Raw genomic sequence first — 19,690 nt, forward strand, 5'->3', positions numbered from 1 at the left:
GAAAGTGTTTTGGGGGTGAATATTCTCGCAAGGCCTTTGTACTGTCCCAAATTGCCTTTTTTCCTCTCTTCTCTGTTCCATTTCCTTCGTTTTCATATAATTTTTCGTCTTACTGACATGACGGCCGATTTCTTTATATTCGAAGCGTGTTCTATGTGTCTTAATATCTGCAACAACAATATATAAAATGTCGGGGGCGCGCCACCAAATTATATATTGCCGAGATAGTCACTAGAATAGTCAGATTCAATGTAAATGTCCTATATTAAGGGGAATGTCGCTTACCATAAAAAATATCATCCACTCCTACTTGAAGGCTTTCTCTGCTGATAAAAAATCGTATAAGTAATTTATGTTGAGGCATATCGTTGGATATTTGACTCTGTTTTATTTCGAATACTTCTCTGTGGTGCTCACAGCATGTTATGCATGAGGAGGAAACAATACTTATGACTTTTCGGCGATCAATTTCAATATTGTTCCACCCCTTCCAATTTCACGAGAAAGCCACACTGAGATTTACCCAACAACGCCACAGCTAAATCACGCGAGATACTCGGTTGAGCTTCAAAGCTCTGGAAGCTTTCGCTTTATACCTTGCATGATTCAACTACTGCAAATTTTTCACCGTACACAACATACAGCATTTTCAATCTTAACCCACCGATAGTTCAGTATTAGGGGTTTGTGGTTCTCTTCTCGAATTCTGCTAGTTGCCTCATAATAACCTTTGTTAATTGTGTTTCCCAGGCTGATTAGAGAAAGTCAAGCGTCTTCCTAAGTTCCTGTTTGATCTGCTTTTAAACTCGAAGACTTTTAATGTTGTTAAACTTTAATATTCCATAAGATTTATGAACATTTTAACATCAATTCCAGCATGCATAATACTGTAATTAGGATTTTAAGTGCCTCCACACTTCGAGAGAGAAATGATTCCTGGAAGCTATTGAAATTAATGGGAATATTACAGATTATGACTGAATCTTCTCTCAAATAATATGTTCATATGCAGTAATCAATTTTATTCCCAACTCAGTGAGCTTAACCTTTAAGAGCCATTTAAATAGATTCATTTTGAATGCAATCGCTAAAGTTATATGCCAGTTGAATTTTCAATGGGCTAAAATATCGATTTCCAGTACAATGGCTTTATCTCAAAATATCTCTGAGCTGAAAAACTGCGTTCCCCACCATAAAAATAGTCTCTCGAGACAAGGGAAAACCCAGGAGAGAATTCATTGGGAATTTGATTCACAAGCCACTTTTGTTGACGAGTATATGAATCCATAAGTTCTGGTGTATAAACTCAACAAATTAGCTCAGAGAATATTCAGGGATGATTTAATATATGACGTTGCACAGTGAAACTAATCCATGTGAGCATTGCAAAATACTAAATTCTATATGCAAAGTTATGCTTGTTGAATAATAATATAATGGTGCATTTCGAATAGTGAAAAGTTAGTAAAATCACTAACATTTACTGCTGGCACATAAGAGTGGAGCACATTATATCATTCTTAAGGGAAGCAGCCCGTTTTGCTTATGTAATATCCCCAATATAATGTCACGAAATATTGCTGGGAGACTTGGAGATAATTCTGTAAAAAATGATTTGTATTCACACGCATAAACGTCATAAGAGCAGTCCACGTTTTCTCCTATCTCTCCCATTGAGGATTTTTTCTCACATAGCGAAGTCATGACAACATTAATAATAATTTTAACAGGGTCAACGTCGGTCTGTCAGATTTTCATTTCTGATGGTTGTTTTGTCGTCTCCATTCATCTTGTCTATGAAAAGAAGGAAGAGAAACTACTTCCTTCTTTTTCAAGATGAAAAGAGCAAAAAATAAAGTTGAAGTACATATTATGATAGAAAATTTACATAGAATTCATTCCTCAAAATCGATTGGGCAAGCTTTTGTCTTTGGGGAATTCCCGCAAATTTTAATATCCACTCTCTGGCTGAATTGGTTATGCTATTTAGCTAAAAATATCCTTTTACACAGTGCTACATTTCACACGTGTGTGCTTTCATTAGTGATAAAGTCGGAATTTTTCATTAGTCCTCGAGGCATTAGTATGAATGAGTTTCTTTGCCTTATTCCGAAATTCTCCTTGATATCCCATTGCAACTATTGCGCAAAGAACAAAAAAATAAATAAATGCATGCAATGTTGCGCTTAATTTCTCCTTGGAGCAATTGCAATTTTCCGGAAATGCTCCACTCCACAACATTGAGACTCTGTTTAAAATGTGCCATGTATTCTCTTTTACTGTCTTCTAAATGTGTCCCTAACTTGCACTTCCCTTTTTTCTCCCATCTCAACAGCAACACCAGAAACACCCGTGGTTCTTCTTCACCCATCATCGCATTGGATCGCACTAGTTTTTTTTGTCCCGAAAGCCTCATCAGAAATGTGTCAAAGGCACTGCAAACAAACCATCAACAGTAACAAGCGAAATGAGGAGCCACAGAATGCCGAAATATGTTCTCAATAAGACATTTACTAGGAAGATGACCTTAACTCTAAGAATAGATTTTAATGAGTCCCAGCGCAGACGCCGCCTTACTGACTCTCAGCATTCGTCTCGACGATCTCCGATGGTGAATGTGTCAAAGATTAGTGATAGTATTTGTACTAATAAAAGTGAAAACTTTCACTACAGCAACACTAAATATTTAATAGTGAAACATTGAAATGTCGATGAAGACCAATTTTGTGTAAAGTATAACATTATAATATTACATTTTGTAAAATCATGCGTGTGCGAATAACAGTGTTCAAGTGAAATGATAAATAGTGTGACAAAGACAGCAACATAGTCGTAAAAAAAACAATTTATAATGTAGAAATGTTGGATAAAAATTTAAACACGGCTGGAAAATGACGATCACAATATGGTTAATTTTAGTTATACTCTGCAGATACAGTATTAATCCAGGTAAGATAATTGAATAAACATTTGCATAAGCGTGTTTCCATTGGAATTATACATTATGTACATAAATTTAAAAGATCTCCCCATCGTGTTTCACCATGCCCTAAACAAAACACACTTAGAGAAATAGAAGGGAGACGCTTCTTGAAAGGACACCATGTAGATGTAAAAGATTCAATTTATTCCCTCCCAATTCTTATTCCTCTTTAGGTGGATATTATATTTATATTATGTACTGATCAAAGGGAGAGGAAACAATCCTTGTGCTTTTATGTTTCCCAATAAATCTAATAGTTGAACCATTTACTGTATGGAAAAGGCTTCTCTGTCACCATATAACACGTTATAACATACATATATTTATATTACAACTCTCTTTAATGGAACTGGCGAACGATGTCAAATATGTATGTTATGTTTCTCTGTGCTCAAAAGAGGATGAACAGGTAAAACATTTCGCTGCGTGCTCGTACTTACTAAATACGGATCGATGGCTTAGGACATTTCTCTTATGATTTTGCGAAACGATTTGTTTTTTTGTGCGGAAAATCGTATTCCAAATTCTCTTGCATTGCAACTTCTCTGGCTTATTTGTGTAGTATTTTGCTATATGAGATATTTTTCTTGGTTGAATCACAAACAAGAACTGTAAGCATTGAGATCTGTATTTTCAATCAGGCAAATCCTCTGTTCAATTTCCAGCAGCCAGAGTGACGTGTATTTTTCTCAGAGCTTTCCTCGCCTTTGTTTTCCTGAAAATAAGCACATTATTTACCAATAGGCATTGTTCTCCAAGACAATTGCTTGCGCAAGTAGAAGTATTTTCTTATTTTATTGACAGAACAATAAAGGAGAGTATTAAATAATGCGTATTATCGGTAGTAAAGCCAAATGATATTTAATAGGGATAAAGAGAGCAACTCATAGGAGAGTTATTTCAATCATTAAATGAAACAATCAGATTTTATCTTTGATTTTCAACAGTTTAGATATCGTCATGGGAGTGCTTGCCTCTTGTTTTTTAAAGCCCTTATGAAATATTCATTGAAAATGGGGATACAAGAGAGCCTTTGCCGTGAATAGGACACAATGGCGGTTTGCTGTATGTGTTTAAAGAGCATCTGTGCAAATGTTATACTTTTGTAATTTAAACATATATATAAGTGGCTTCTCACTCGGTTGTTGGCTCCAAATTGTGTAAACAGAAATCCCACAAGCTAGAAATTCAATTGTGCCAACCCCCTTTTGACTGGGGAGTTGCGCCTTTTGCTTACTGTATGTGCTATGTTTTCATCCCTTTCTCTTCCTAAACCATTCTTCTTTCAAATATTGCTTATACAGAAACTTATGTAGAGCGCTTGAGTGCAGAAGACTCTTGAGAAGCGACCAAAAGACATGCCGCAAATGAGCAGAATCGCCCGATAAGTCTTCGCAGTTGATCTGCTCTATGGTAAATGTGATTCTGCACATAACAATGTTATGTCAAATCATTCTCATGCCACCCATAAATATAGAGAAAAACAGCTTTGACATTAATTAAAAGAGTCAGAGGTTTGTGCTAGTATAATTGTTTTGTGGATTTCAACCGAAATGTAACATTTGCCGGAAACCACAGTGTATTAACTCAATTGGCGCAACCGCGAGCTTCCGGTGAACACAGGAGCTGTGAAAAAAGCCATGGTGGAAAAAGTTCTGGGTGGTGAAGCAATAAATTTAAGGTCTAGTGGTAGAAAAACGTCTATGAGACAAAAATTAAGCACAAGAATATATAATAAGTAAGCTTGTGTAAAATATTGCCTCTCTTTTATGCACAAATGCAAACAAACTTCATTTTGCTGAATAAATAGACCAACAAATCTCTCCTTTTTTATCGTATAAACAAAAAATTTATAGGCTGATGGTGCAAACTTATTAGAATTCTCTTTTGTATATCAAAAACATTCCCCAATTAATCATCGAGTGCATAAAAATTTTATAGGCAATTATAAAAAAAATACTGTGGGTGTAATATTGTACAATAAAAACTTCTACTCTGCATTCATGACCAATCTTTCAAACAGTACATATACAAGAGTTAGATATGTACATCTAGCTTAATGTCACAGAAGAAACCCTGCTGTCAGCATAAATTATGTGATACTTATTCTGAATCTTCCCCTTACATATTCAGTGGGGAAGGAAGGTGTGAATTTCAGGATTGTCTTCACCTGCTTCAGCTTTTCCATTTTTCAAACCACATCACCCTTTCGCACAAAATTCAGCAATATATTTCACTCGACACACCGAATATGTGTTCCACAGGTTTGTCGGATAGTATATGATGTTCATATTTTTGTATTCATTACATAATTTTGGCGATTACTGTACATATATAGTAGGACAATAATTATACAAAACTACAGATACTTTTTAAAAATTCACAATAATTTTTGTATTCTTTTGTGGCAAATTAATTATTTTTATTACAATACCATTCACATTTGCCGCTCATTGATAATTTCCTTTTTTTCTTCTTGTTTGCTCTCTCTCTCTCTCTCTTTAATGTGATTCCATTGTGACAGTAAATAAATTGGCACTTAACAATGATAAAAAAATATTTTAAAAATTGGATTCAAAAAGTCCATTTCATAAAATCGCGTTACCCACAGAAGAAACAATGACAAACTGTTAATTCAGGAATTATTCTCTGTTGTCTGTCATGTGAATTAAATGTTGAAATAATGAAATATGAACTTTTTGACAGTGAAAAGTCACGTATTATACCACAAATGTTCAAGTATATTCAGTATAATTTTACAATGCATTAATATATGCTTCAACCCATTTAACTGAAATGTGCATTGTTATATATAAGAAACCGAGCTTTCTCCTTTGACGAATGCACCTTCTGTGTAATGTGCATGATGATGGAAAATGAGTTATGATATCATGCATACATTAATGAGTGTCAAGTGTAACAATATTAAGAATTTTTCTCCACAAAGTTATAAAGGCCTTTTGTTATAATTCCACAATGAACATTTATCTATATACTATGCTAATTCTGTTTATGTCTATTATCAGAATTTGTCAATAGGTTAGTAATTATATAGTTGAAATGTTTAATTTGCATATCATGATTCAGTGATGGAATAATTCCTTGTCCAGTCCGATCAATAATAACTTGTCCACTGCAACTCTCATCGAGATTGCACATATTTAGAGTTTTCACCATGGACAGACCAACAATTGAAATTACCATACAGACTCGTAAATACATGAATTGACAGCGAAGAACTCAATTTGAGTATGAATAAAATATATAATATGTGTGCACAGATCTGTCGAGGTGCAGATGCAGAATAATATGGGGCTTATGCATATGAAAAATATGCAAAATTATGTGCGGATATGATAAAATGAATGTAATATTTGGTTACAAGTTCATTTCATTTCTGCCTACGTGTGCAACATTTATAACTCATTGATATTTATACATTTATTCATGCATATATTTATTACACATCCTGAACAAGATGTGCATAATTTCACTCAACAAGATGAATATAAGTAAAGACTATAATTATATTTAAGATTCCACTGCATGTGCTTTATATTTATATTTATACAATCTGTGTAATTTCATGAAAACAAAATTATTGTCTTGCTCGTGTTCCAGAAGCAACTTTTAATTTGTACTTTCGACATGGTGAAATCTCGCTTAATCCAATTTCACAAAATTACAACGACCCTTCTAATTATATTTGCAATTTTCCTTCCTCGGCGCCTCTTTAATATTAGCATACTCATAAAAACGACAAATCCACAGAGTTTCACTGAATTAATTGATTGCGCTGAAGTAGCACAAGTAATGTTTGCAGTCATATCACTTGCTGTGGCAATAAATTTACCTACATTATTTTATATATGCGCAGTCAAAATTTTTCATTAAAAAAATCCCACACATTTTTGTTGGTTTTTAATACATGCATATTAAACAAGGCGATTATTGTGCGTAAGTATATATCGAAGTACACATCGTACACGTATATAATGTACATAAGGTACAAATGGATATACAGAACACAGATCAATCCTTGGCAATTACAATTCAATGTGGCATGTTTAACACCTAAACGTAATGATTTCTTTGTGTCCCTAAGTAAATACAATTGTATATATTCAAGAGGACAAAAACCCGACATTCGCCCTTTTGTAATTTTTGCATACTTCAACGATTTTCCCCCAATAGATTTAAGTGTGGCACTCTGAAAGGATCTAATAGACTTTCTCACAATGGACTGATTTCCTATGTGATTCTTCACTCTTCGTGCTTCTTCTGTTGTCCTTCAAGTTGAATTGCTGTGGCAAAATTGTCCCAACATTGTACGCGTAATCAAAAGTCTTGAGAGGAAGTAAATTATCTCTGTGAAATGCTTTTGTCACGCAACTTTGTGCTTCAGAAAATGATTTATTCAGCAATAAAATTGTCGAAAAGTGATGTCCAATGCTGAAACTCTCAAGGTTTCACACAGAAAGGGAACAATTTCCCGATAAATTTTAATGCTCAGCAATTTTTCTCACACACACAATTCGCTGCAACTTGACACCAATAACCACACAATTTGCGGTAAAATTAACTCATTTTAAGATAAACAGTTGATAGCACACTGAATTATTTCGGGCCAAACAAATGAACTCTACGAACGCAGTTTAAATTCATAGATTTACTTTCTGTCAGCAATTTTCTTACATAATTTATCACTTTTATGCATTTCGTGCTAACCGGTCTTCCTTGAAGAAATAAATTTGAAGCAGTAAATCATAAGATATCATGGAGAGAATAATGGAATAATTTGGAGACATTTATTATGTCTGAAATAAGTGGAACAGTGATAATAATGCTCATGATACAAATTAGATACGTTTTCGTGCATTATTTGAATACTGCGGAAAATATTGATTGTCTTCTCGTTTCATTGATGATCAGGCGAAATGAATTTGCATCCACACGTGAGCGTGTCAAGTGGTTAATTGCCATTCTGGAAGATCACCTCAATGGGAAACAATTAAGCTTCCATAACGTGGCCAGAATTCGAGAGGCGGCGCGTATAGAAAAAGTTTCAACGTGTCGCGTACGCTTATTGTACGCTGAAAGACAACTTGTAGACCCATAAACTTTCTCTCAACTTTGAGACTCACCCTCAGGGAAAGGTGTACTACTCTATGTATATCGCAAGATACTTGCACACAGCGAGTGATGTAGCAAAGTGGCAAAGAAGGGCACAATAGAAAAGACAACAGCAATTGCTTATAGCTGTAATTGTCACGTGTAACCATGCAATTTACAATATTCCAGTCGTGAGTGGTAAACCGAACAGAGTCTCCTCTATAAATATCAGCCTCTCTATCTAATTTTCACATGTATACTTTATATATTCATATCGATTTAATTGCTATACATACAAATTTGATGAGTCTTAAGTTATCACTCTTTTCGCGTCTATCTCAACTTCCACGAGAGTCGAACGGAATAATAATATCTCTGCCGTCTCTTCTTCCCTCTCACTGAAGGGACGTGCTGTCATTTTAATGATATTTTGTATTAAACCAACTTTTTCTCATCCCTCCATCGTCTTCCCTTAGATTTTTATCATATATTCAAAAGTCTGGTGAGATTCAATTTCCGGTATAAGTATGTCGAAATTTATTCCATCCAACAATTATGAGATATTTTATCGCACAAAATATTCAAATTCTTCACCACACGTGATTGTCATTAATGATATTGAATCCCAGGATCGTGCTCAAAGCTCAGAAATTTTGATCTTCGCTCAGAGATATCGACGCAGCATAACACTTATGCAAAATATTACTCTATTAATTGCTCTGGCAGATCCCCCAAATAATTTACATCCCTAAGTTTTTGGAAACTTGATGGTAGATAAATTTGGTTCGCATGAATACATATTTTCGCACCATACCTGGCTTTATTGTCTGAACATAAGCGGACGTGAAATGAGATAAAGTTCGTGTGTCCACTGCTTCCACCGCTGGTACTTTATACCAACAATATTACTCCACATACATATGTACTTTTTGTACATAGCATTGTGTCATGCAATTCCACCCACTGTTCAATACACTGCCGCTGCGTATATAATATGTTGTACAGCATCATAAATGGATTTGGCAGAGAACAAGTGGATTTGATTGGTCTTGTCACATTCTATGCGTGTTGAAGATGTAAAAGTGATGATGAAACTGTTGGCGGACGAATTTTGGGGTAGAATTTTCACACTATCGCAAATAGACACTTTCCCACTACTAATGTCCACTCTTCTCTGCATCTATGTTTCCATATGAATTCATTTGTTAAAATGATTATGCACGAATGTTAGTATGAATAAGTCATTCCTTTTATCCAAATTCCCATGTTGAGCGCACAAGAAGAGTCTATTTAATTGCATTAAATGACAAAATGAAAACCATGAAGGAGTAAAAATCCTTTCAGTTGGGAATTTACAAAAGCTCTTAATACTTTAAGTAGAGCAAAAACCGTTTAGTTTACACAAAAAACAAGATGCTTACAAAAAACACCACGAAGAAAGTCAGAAGAAGCCGGAGGCAAGATTAAAGCAATTTATTCATCAAGAGGATGGTGACGAGATTTGATGCAATGCTAGTGTTATGGATTATCACATATTTTTCCCAACATAGCACATCATATCTGACCGCCCCTAATGAGACCACAGAGAGGAAGATGAGGAGGAAGAAGCTATTTGGCAAAAAGTATATCCTTTTTCATAAATTGGGTAAATTAGCATAAATCAAGGGACAGGCCGTGATATCAATGCGATGGTGTTGGCTGGAAATTTGGAAGAAAGTTTTGTGAAATCAATAAATTTACTCCAGAGCCCGTAACTTTTTCCATGAGAAAGTGGGGAAGATATTCAAGATAGTATTCACAGACAAGATTAATGAAAAGTGATAAAGTCACTTGAGTCAATTCTCCCTATTATAACCCCACATGATAGTTAATCAGTGACCCAGAAAATAATCACATTGAGCGACACAGACTTGAGGCATCATATAAGGAAGGAGTCGAAGGGTGGCAGCATGTGGCTTTTGGCGCAATTAACCTCGGCAAGAAAATATACCAAATGGAGACAGAGTGGGTGGATTGTAACTTCAATCAATCAATTGCTCGTTCCACACATTTTCCCTTGATCATGCGAGATCCAGCATCTTTCGCCATCACTTTATTGTTTACACGTACATAATGTACATTACTAATGGATATTTATGCATTCACTTCTATCATAATCTGCAAATTGAACCATGAAGATTCACAGTTTTGTCCATTTTATCTCATTTCAGTGGCGTGTCACTCACTGGTCAAAGACAATGTTGATGAGATCAATATGATTAGCAAGACAAAACGAGCCGTTCCACCAGAATATGCAAGTACTTCCAGTTTAGCTGTCTGCGAGAGCTTCGTGATCGGAGACCCGGAAGCGAAAACACTCTACAGTCCCAGCTATCCAGGCAACTACCCAAATAAAACAGACTGTGTTGTCGTTCTCGAAGGTAAATATTTTGTTACACATGCTATATCACACACCGTGATTTAAATATACACACCATGTGTAAAAGTGTTATTCAAGATATCAATTGGAATTTAAATTTTACTGTTGCAAAACAGAAAAGTTCCCAATCATTGCTTTAATAAACCATTGGGGAAATATTTCCACAATCCTGAAATAAACAACAAGTCCAGTGTCAATACACTGCTGTAAATTTAAACGAGTGGGAAGTGAGAAACAATTTTTGTGCTCGAAAACCAACACGTGTTTCAATATTTAGTTCCAGGACAATATGAAAACGCGTATTTGCGGGATGCGTATATATGTACATATGTAGCGCCTATATATTTATGTATCATTGAGCATCCTAAAAGTGTCTATAGACTTTGATATTTCATCTTTATTGAACATATGAACTGGAAATCGTGTGTAACAATAGTGGTGGGCTTATAAATTATTCGGCAATGTGGTTTTGTGTTTGGCCGTAGATTTTCGTCTATTGCACTTTAAACAGTGGCTAAGTTAGTTATTGGCAATTTGAATATCACTGCGGTGAGCACAGTGAAATGCCGCGATAAGTGAATCATATAGCTCGCATTCCATCCTTTTATATGCAGAATGATAATATCTGACAAGTATTTTGAGCACTGTTGTCTTATGATTAATAGCATTCGCTTTGAACTGTCGTAAGTGCATGTTATCTCGAAATCCGAATTAAATAATTCTATGTAGAATCCACCCCAAGAAATCTCACCTTTTATCTGTCCCATTTAATTATACGTACACACTCAACTTCGTATTTCCGGGACAAAAGCTTTGACAAACAACAACTCAACTCACATAAAACATAATGTCAAATCACACTTGATTTCCCAATTTAAATTCAAGTGGTTGTTAAGGAGTTGTGTCAGCTAAAACGAGAGATGAAAAGAAAACGTCAATTTCACAAATTTTCTTTAGGCGAGATTAAATTTATATCGCACACATGTACAATACATATGAATTTCCGTATATACGAGCGCGTGTTTGCAATTGACAAATTGAGATGTCACCAGAAATTGGATTGAAGAAATAAAACTTTACAATCAACAGGTAATTCGAGATTATTTATACGCATTCATTTTTATTTTATTTTTCAATCTCCCTTATTATCGTCCAATAAGAATTCTGGGATCGCTCAAAGTTTGATTATATATATCTGAGGGTGTGTGTATATATGTAATAACGATAATAACTCAATTTGACACTTCATATAAGAGAAGCTATTAAACGAAGTGACTTTTTAGACATTCAATGAATAATAAAATATACAGTCAGAACATTTTGACGTAGTAGAATTTTTTATGACTCAATTTTGGAAGTAGTAATTCTCTGCTGAATTCTTAAATTTTACACCACACTTTTTTAATTGTGTCTTTATTTTCGCAAGTGAATATTTTATGCCACAGCGCATAAACCTATCCGAATAGCCTTCACAGAGGGATATTAAGAATTACAGTCTGATATAATAACACGTCATCATGAATTGTTCTTCCAATTGTTATAATGCTTTTTGTCTCACCCTCCAAACTGCTCAGCATTCAAAAAATCATCCCCAGTTATAGCCACCATCCTTTATCTCGTTAATCTCAACGGGGAATATTCCATGGGGTTTGCTATCGTATCCGAAACGCTCCTGTTTTGGGGCAGTTAAGCTGGATGCGAAGAAGACGGTGTCCTGTCCAATATTCATTATCTCACACCTAATGTATCAAAGATATACCATCAACATTTACCAAAGAGATTTGTCCTAAAGTGCCAAGAATTTCATGGGGCATTTTCACGCAATGGTTGTGGCTGTGAGAAAGCTCTGTTTTCTACACGGAGCTTTTCCAGATGCTCCGTCTCGAAATATGTAGACAATTTGCTTTTGGTGTATTCGACGCATCATGAAAATTAAAGTCAAACTGAGGTATATATATATATATATAAAACTGTAGCAATGTGGAAGAAGTTCTGCATTATGTGTTAAAACTTTCACAAACACTTGAAGCTGAACAAGACAAGAGTAATCCGATATTTTCCTAATTGGCGCATACTTGTAATCTATGATTAATGGAATCACTTGCCTTGATATTTGAGTAACGAATTGGATGCTTTTGCTACCTATTGATTTTAATAGACAACATGTAGCGTAAGTGTTCTTGCACTAATAATCTTTAGAGTGAATTTTGTATTTACTCAAGGATGGTTTGCAGAGTTCAAGTAGGGAAATCATTTTGCGAATCTCTCCGGTTTATCATTAAAACAGTCCAAAATAATGTTAATTGCTTCTTTAGCAACCGCACAGTCAAGTGAATTACGCCTAAGGATAAGATTATCATTGAATCGTTTTCACTAATTCAGAAATGAAGCGGTTCGCAGAGTCAGAAGAATGAGTTCACCATCATTAAATTCCCGCCATATGTGCTTCCTGGGCCCTTCACCCATTTTCATATTCACATTTTTATCACTTCTCTCTTCATTTCCTCTTATCAGCTACATATACGTACTTAATGTTGGAGCACACGACATGACAAGCTCTGTACATACGAAAGCTACGAAAGCATTGTACATAAAATTAAGCGGAAGGGAATTTCGTGAGTCTTCCGCGGCGGGTGCATGGTTCGTTTGCTCCTTGCGTTATTTTTCGCGACTATTTAGCATATTCGCAGCGAATGGAGGAGGAATGCAAAAAATGATGGTAATGATGATGATAGTTGTCTCCATGTCAGTTAAAGTATACTCTACATTCATTTCCTCTCCATTATCTACTTTTCGCAACTTTACTTGTGGAAAATTTTTACTGATTTCCAACGAGACCAACTTATATGAGATTCTTGTTCCTGTGGGCTTCCAATAATACTCAAAGTACTTATTCTCAAACGAATATTTTGTGTGCAAATGCGAAAACTTTTGCTGTTCATCATATGGAAGGGAAAGTGTTGGGAGTATTAAAAACCTTTTCGGATGCCTGTATTAAAGTTATTTCATCGTGACACCACATTTCCTTTATTTATCCCCCTTTTTTCCACCCCCGTCCGACATGAGAAAAGAAGAAGCAGTACCTTCGGCCATGACGTGCTTTCGCTATAGACTGACACATATACATATGTATGAATGAACATTTCACTTGGCCCCGAGGGACTCTAAAAAATTTTCTCCTTCATTGCTGTGGAAATGCGAGTCTTGCTGGCATATGGCACGGATACATATACTCATAAAGAAGCATGATACAAGAATTGTTGATTATGATACGAGTACATATCAGCAGATACTCACATGATGGTTTCATTGCTTCCGGGCATATAATGAGAAAGAGGGAAATACACTGGCTGTGCTGCTGGGTGTGATGCAGGTGAAATTCACAAACAACTGAGAATGATGGATACAAAAACATGTGTCCACACAAAAGGTATCCTTGCAAGCCCACAAACATAGTCTCAGATGGGTAGTAAATAATAAATTTCTCCATTCATATCGCAGAAGAGATTCTTTCTTTTGTGCTCCATTTGCCCTGTGGAAGCTCAAAGAAAGCGATTGTCTTTGTTGTCCTCGATTTTTCAATTTCATCTTTTCCTCTTACAATATCCAGAAATAGCTAAGAAAAATATTGGAATTCTGAGCGAGGAAAAATATTTTTAGAAACTCGTCAATGTTTTGACCTTAGACTAACTTAAGGTTAACAAGCCAACAGGAATGGCAATAAGGGATCACATATATACATGTGTGTACATAAAATAAGAGCCATATGTTTCAGAGGCATAATAATAAGCATCTCGTAGAGGTATTACGACCTAAAGTACATTACATGGAAAGTTAATGGACAAAAGCTAATGTTGCTACACTTGCCAACATTTCAAAATTTCTGTGGTTCAAGACGCAACAATAGCAAATTACAACAAAAAAAAACTACAAAATATAGAGGAATGAAAATATATACGAACAATCGAGCATTTTGGCAGGTGCAATTCATGTTCATAAATTAATTTTCAGCATTTGGCAACAAAATACACATTTAAATTTGATTAGTTCATTTTACTTAAGGTCTTTAACACAATTTCGCTAAATTTACATCTACCTGCAATTTAGCATTAAATTAAAGTGTTTCTGTGTCAAATTTCACATGGCTTGTAATTTCATTACATTACTGATGTCATTTTCCTCATATTCTCGCCCATTTCCCAACGAGAGCCTACCTTATGGCACGCTGGATATGCTATTAACAATGGAAATACAGGGATGCATTTCATGTAAATACAGACCAAGGGAACAATTGTGAATTGCGACAAAAGGACGAGAGAGAGAGAGAGAACAAAGTTATTCTTACACCGACTTGTGCAGAAAAAGTGACGGGAAATGGCCTCAAAGGATCTTGTTCGTGAGATTGTACATACATAATGTTTGTGTGTACATTATCGGATTTTGGGGAAAATTATTGGTAGGAGTTTTAGTAGGAAAAGTGCTATTTTATTGGCAGATTATCTTATTCTTCAGAGCGTTATTCCATACATACGTATTAATTAGAGGGCAGTAAAATGCTACCAGCAGCAGGTGTCCAATTAAAGCTAATGACCTCGTGTGCTCTAATTTATTGTACTCATTTAACTTTCCTCCTACTTTCTCCATGTTGTCCACTACAGAGAATACTAAATGAGATTTAAACTGCAGATATTTGTTTATCCATTCTCAACTCTCTGGTCGCAACTCTCAGATAATATAAAATATTTCATACACCACATTTACGTCGATTGTCATAATTTGTGGGTATGACCGTAATAAATTATACTCTAGGGATCATTTATGTTAGGCTACAAATTTAATCAGCCAGATTGAATTAAATATAGTGGTTTTCTTGATTATACGACAAGTTTTCAGTCACGAAATACTCTTTCTAATGAGTTGAAGCTTATGACAAAAGTTCATGCTCTCAAAAGTGTTGTTGGCAGCTTTTACCATGTATGAAAGCTTATAGAGTTTGAGCAATCAAAGTTTTCAAATTCAATTACGCACCATCCATATTAAATATATATTGTAAATTGATTCTTTTGCAGCTCCTGTGGGTTTTCTGATACGACTAGATTTTAGAGACTACTTCAATATAGAGCCGTCTGAGGAGTGTAAATTTGATTTCTTAGAGGTGAGTGCACTGCACACGTGAATCATAAGCAGAGTCCTCATGAAATATTAACAATAATCTTGATGTGTGTGCACGAGCATAAGTTTGACCCTTGCTCTTGCAGATTAGGGACGGTGGTCATGGCTTTTCCAGCTTGATTGGGCAATTCTGCGGAACTGATTTTCCGCCAATGGTGACATCAAGGGAGCGACAATTGTGGCTTCACTTTCACTCGGACGAGAATATCGAATATGCGGGTTTCGTTGCCGTTTACGAATACATCCCACGTCCGACAAGCTGTAAGTATATTTCTCATTTATATTCTGTGATATAAATATGTATTTGTTTTATTATATCGTGTAGAATGGAGCAGTTTTCTCCAACGACACTCCTTTCATATAAATATGAAATGTTGTCGTCCATAAAATCATGAAGCGTTTCACATTCGTAAAAATTAAGGATTGTTATTTTCTTCATTTTTTTCCTCACTCCCCGACACCAAAGCCATCTAGTGTACTTACTATGTGGACTTCCGGGATTTGGTGTGTGGATGAGGGCAAAAAATGGAATGTCTCTTGGAATAGAATTGATTCATTTTTCGCCACTCTTTGCATTTTCCCAGGAGATGTATGTATGAATGTGTGGTATGGGAAAAGTTGCCAATCCAACCATGATGGACAAATTCAATTTCAACGTAAATGCCACTGAAGGATTTACTGGAATCTGCGCCCTCGGATTCCCCACTGATTCCTCTGAGTCATCTTTGAGATGGCAGTCCATCCCCATCTCTGAAATTCATTTTAATTTCCTGCATTATAAATAGCACATGTAGCGCCCTGAATTGAAATCCATGTGAATGGAAGAAGATCCCTAAATGTGCTCAAATGTTTTTCATGTCATACCGTACATACATATGCATAAATAATTTATTTATGGGTCAACTCTCACATATTATATAAAATATTGAATATTCACATGGTGTCCTATCACCCTATTTTGGACATTACCCCTGCACAAGAGCTGGTGGCCTGTATGGGAAAAGTGTTTGTCGTGAGGGCGTCCCAATAAATTTCCCATCTTGACTTCTTCCATAGCCATGGCGTAGCGTATATTGATATAATGTGGCATCTCAATATATTCTCAGGGTGGTCTCTATTAGAATGTATACATGAGCATAACTACTTACACCACATATGAGATCATTGAAAGGAAATTCCCTAAAGAAGCCCACTCCACTCTTTCTCTCTCACTCACACACCTAAGAGCCCAACTGTTAGGGAGATTTACTAATTTCCTGACTTAATCGTCTTCCGTGTTCCAACCCAAAATAGCTATTTACGATGATTCAAACTGCCGCTTTGAGGTGGGTGGATACGAAGGATGGGTTAATCGGACCGATATACTGACTGAGAAGATGCAAATCTCCGTGGAGCACAATTTACCACTAGACTGTATGTGGGTGATACGAGTCTGGGACGGCTGGAAGGTTGGTATCCAGCATGTACATATATCACTTATAAACCACTTAAAGCTATGAAATATTAACTCGGTGCACCCTCGATGGACCATGTCATATACCCATGGCTTTGTGTATTAAATTTAAATGAATAAATAGGTTACTAATAATCAATTTGTTTGCACAACACACACAGATTCAACTGGCCTTTCTTCTATTCAAACTCGATAAGCCCAATGACTGCGACAGCAATTTCGTCGACGTGTTCGGGGAGAAGACAGACATCCCTAGCCGGTAAATATTATACAAGATTTATATTATATGTATACGTGTTAACCATATTCCTTATTCAATGTACCGAAACTATAATGTGGTTCAGGACGTTAGTTACCCTCTCAACTGTTGAAACATGTGTAATCACACTCAAATCTGCTAATGATTTTTCATGTGTAGAATTAAAGATGATAGAAAATAATCTGCAACTTTAAGCCTTCAATGTTCAACATATCAAGTGAACAATAAAATTTGAGACGGAGTGTTCATCTAAGGCAACCATATGGGAAATTCCCACTTTTGACACGAGTCGGAGTGTCCCTGAAGAAAACTCAGTGACTTACTAGGTCATATAATTCCACTATCATGTGTCCAATAAATGTTTCAGGAATCGGATTCATATATCTTCGAGGAAACGTGATAGTTAAATTATACATACTTGTCGTACATAGCAATCAATCCACATAAAGAGGCGAAACAGTTCAGTTGCATAATTAATGTATATTCAATTCCCTTTGACTTGATGACTGATCAAAGGTCCTCTCGAGGAAGTGATGTGGAATATTAATTATGTACCATTATTAGTTATTTATTGGATTATATAGAGGATATAGGAGAAAAGTTAGGGCAAGTTGCTGACCATTGCCTTGCGACTCTCGCGAATATAATTCCACTTGGAGCAAAATGAGTTTCCAAACTGAATTGCAGCACAAAAGTATTGATTTTTCATAATTAAACTTCTCAATCCCAGCAGTTTGCAAATTGATATGTTCATTATAGTATATTATTATATACAATTGATGAATATATGTAGTGCTCAATTGTCTAGCAAATTTGCATTAACAAGTACAAATTTCGATTTATATCTGAGGTTTTGTTCCATTTCGAGCATATTTTATCATTTCCATTCAATTCTCTGTCTTGCTTTCAATCTCTCTTTGTAGGTTAAAAAATTTCTGTGGCTCAATTGCTGATTCTGTCACATCCAACAAGAACATACTGCATATTCGATTCTATGCGGAGCCACCGGCAATAAATTCGACGTTCGCCATTCTCTTCACGGCATTTCGGGAGAAACCGGCAGGCGAAAGTAAGATAAATTCTCACCTGAGGCACATTTCTTTATTATTGTGGTGACAATTGAAACAATCTCATTTTATATCCCTGTCACCTCCCGTCCAATAACCATGCAGCATGCGAAGACAATGAATATGACTGCGAGGATGCAACTTGCATATCTCACGACTTGAGATGCAACGGCCGAGTGAACTGTCGCTTCCGATGGGACGAGGATGAATGTGCTGTAAGATGTTGCCCATATTGACAAAATTGCCACCACGCAAATTACATGCTGAGCAATTAATTTAATTTATCTGCAGAAGGATGAAGAAGGACAGCCACAGCATGTTGTCATCATAGTTGTCGTCTTTGGTCTGATCCTGGGTGGAATGTTTACTGCCTTTCTGGTTAGCTGCCTGAGAAAACTTATGCGAGACCACAAGATTATTAGGGTAAGTGTCCCTCAAGCCATAATCTTTAGACTCGATGTATCACAAATGGGAAAATTGATGGTACACAGTGCGAGGCTCTGTTCACCAATCTACAAACAGACATTGCTTGCTAATAGCTTGACAAAATTGATTTGTCCTGCTAATGAAAGGGTACATAACACAATCATGTGAAAACAGTCAAGTCGCACTGCATTGTGCACTTAATTGTAAACCACGGGCAATTTCTTCTCCGTATACATACATATGTACATCATATTGTTTCCGGTGGCTATGGTAAATGTTCGTCTTTTGGTTCATGTGGTGATGGTGTTTTCTGCAAAATACGCTCTCAAATAAACTCACGTATCTTCCCTTAATTAGACAGGTAGGAGTAGAGTGACCTCCGGGCTTCGGTTTCCTTGAAATGTGTATGCACAAAGCGCTTCGAACACCGCTCGGGCTGCTTGTGCTTATGCTTACTGAAGTCTTAAGAGAGTGGTATTGTCTATTAACACGGGGTTTGCCAAAGCTATCAAATTAATTGAATTCAATTTCAACAGAATATATTCTGAAAACGTTACAAGGAGTAAATATCAAAGTAGATTGCTGAAGACAAAGTCATAATTCTAGTGAGTCTTGTATTAACATATGTTTCTTATTGTTATATATTTGGATCTTACATCGTGTACAAGTACTGAAAAAAGATTTTTTTTTCTCGTTCTCCTCATAAAAACAAACTTTAGATATAATGTACATGCAGAAAGTTTTTATGAGGACGAGTTTATTGGAAATTTTCACTATCTTCGTTGGTTCACAATAGATG

General features: G+C 35.8%; 1 protein-coding gene across 1 annotated transcript in view; it reads left to right on the forward strand.

Moving 5' to 3' along the window:
* LOC132261657 (neuropilin and tolloid-like protein 1) overlaps positions 1-19,690 on the forward strand; it is a 32,486-nt gene that overhangs the window by 7,019 nt on the left and 5,777 nt on the right. Inside the window, exons 2-10 of the mRNA XM_059760556.1 lie at positions 2,336-2,949; positions 10,306-10,515; positions 15,584-15,669; positions 15,773-15,947; positions 16,980-17,134; positions 17,301-17,398; positions 18,322-18,467; positions 18,571-18,680; positions 18,757-18,888. Coding sequence (XP_059616539.1) covers positions 2,892-2,949; positions 10,306-10,515; positions 15,584-15,669; positions 15,773-15,947; positions 16,980-17,134; positions 17,301-17,398; positions 18,322-18,467; positions 18,571-18,680; positions 18,757-18,888 — 1,170 coding nt within the window. The 5' untranslated portion in view covers positions 2,336-2,891. The remainder of the gene's footprint in view (positions 1-2,335; positions 2,950-10,305; positions 10,516-15,583; positions 15,670-15,772; positions 15,948-16,979; positions 17,135-17,300; positions 17,399-18,321; positions 18,468-18,570; positions 18,681-18,756; positions 18,889-19,690) is intronic.

Source organism: Phlebotomus argentipes, unplaced genomic scaffold, assembly GCF_947086385.1.
Source record: "Phlebotomus argentipes unplaced genomic scaffold, Phlebotomus argentipes genome assembly contig_15, whole genome shotgun sequence".
Taxonomy (NCBI): Eukaryota; Metazoa; Arthropoda; class Insecta; order Diptera; family Psychodidae; genus Phlebotomus; species Phlebotomus argentipes.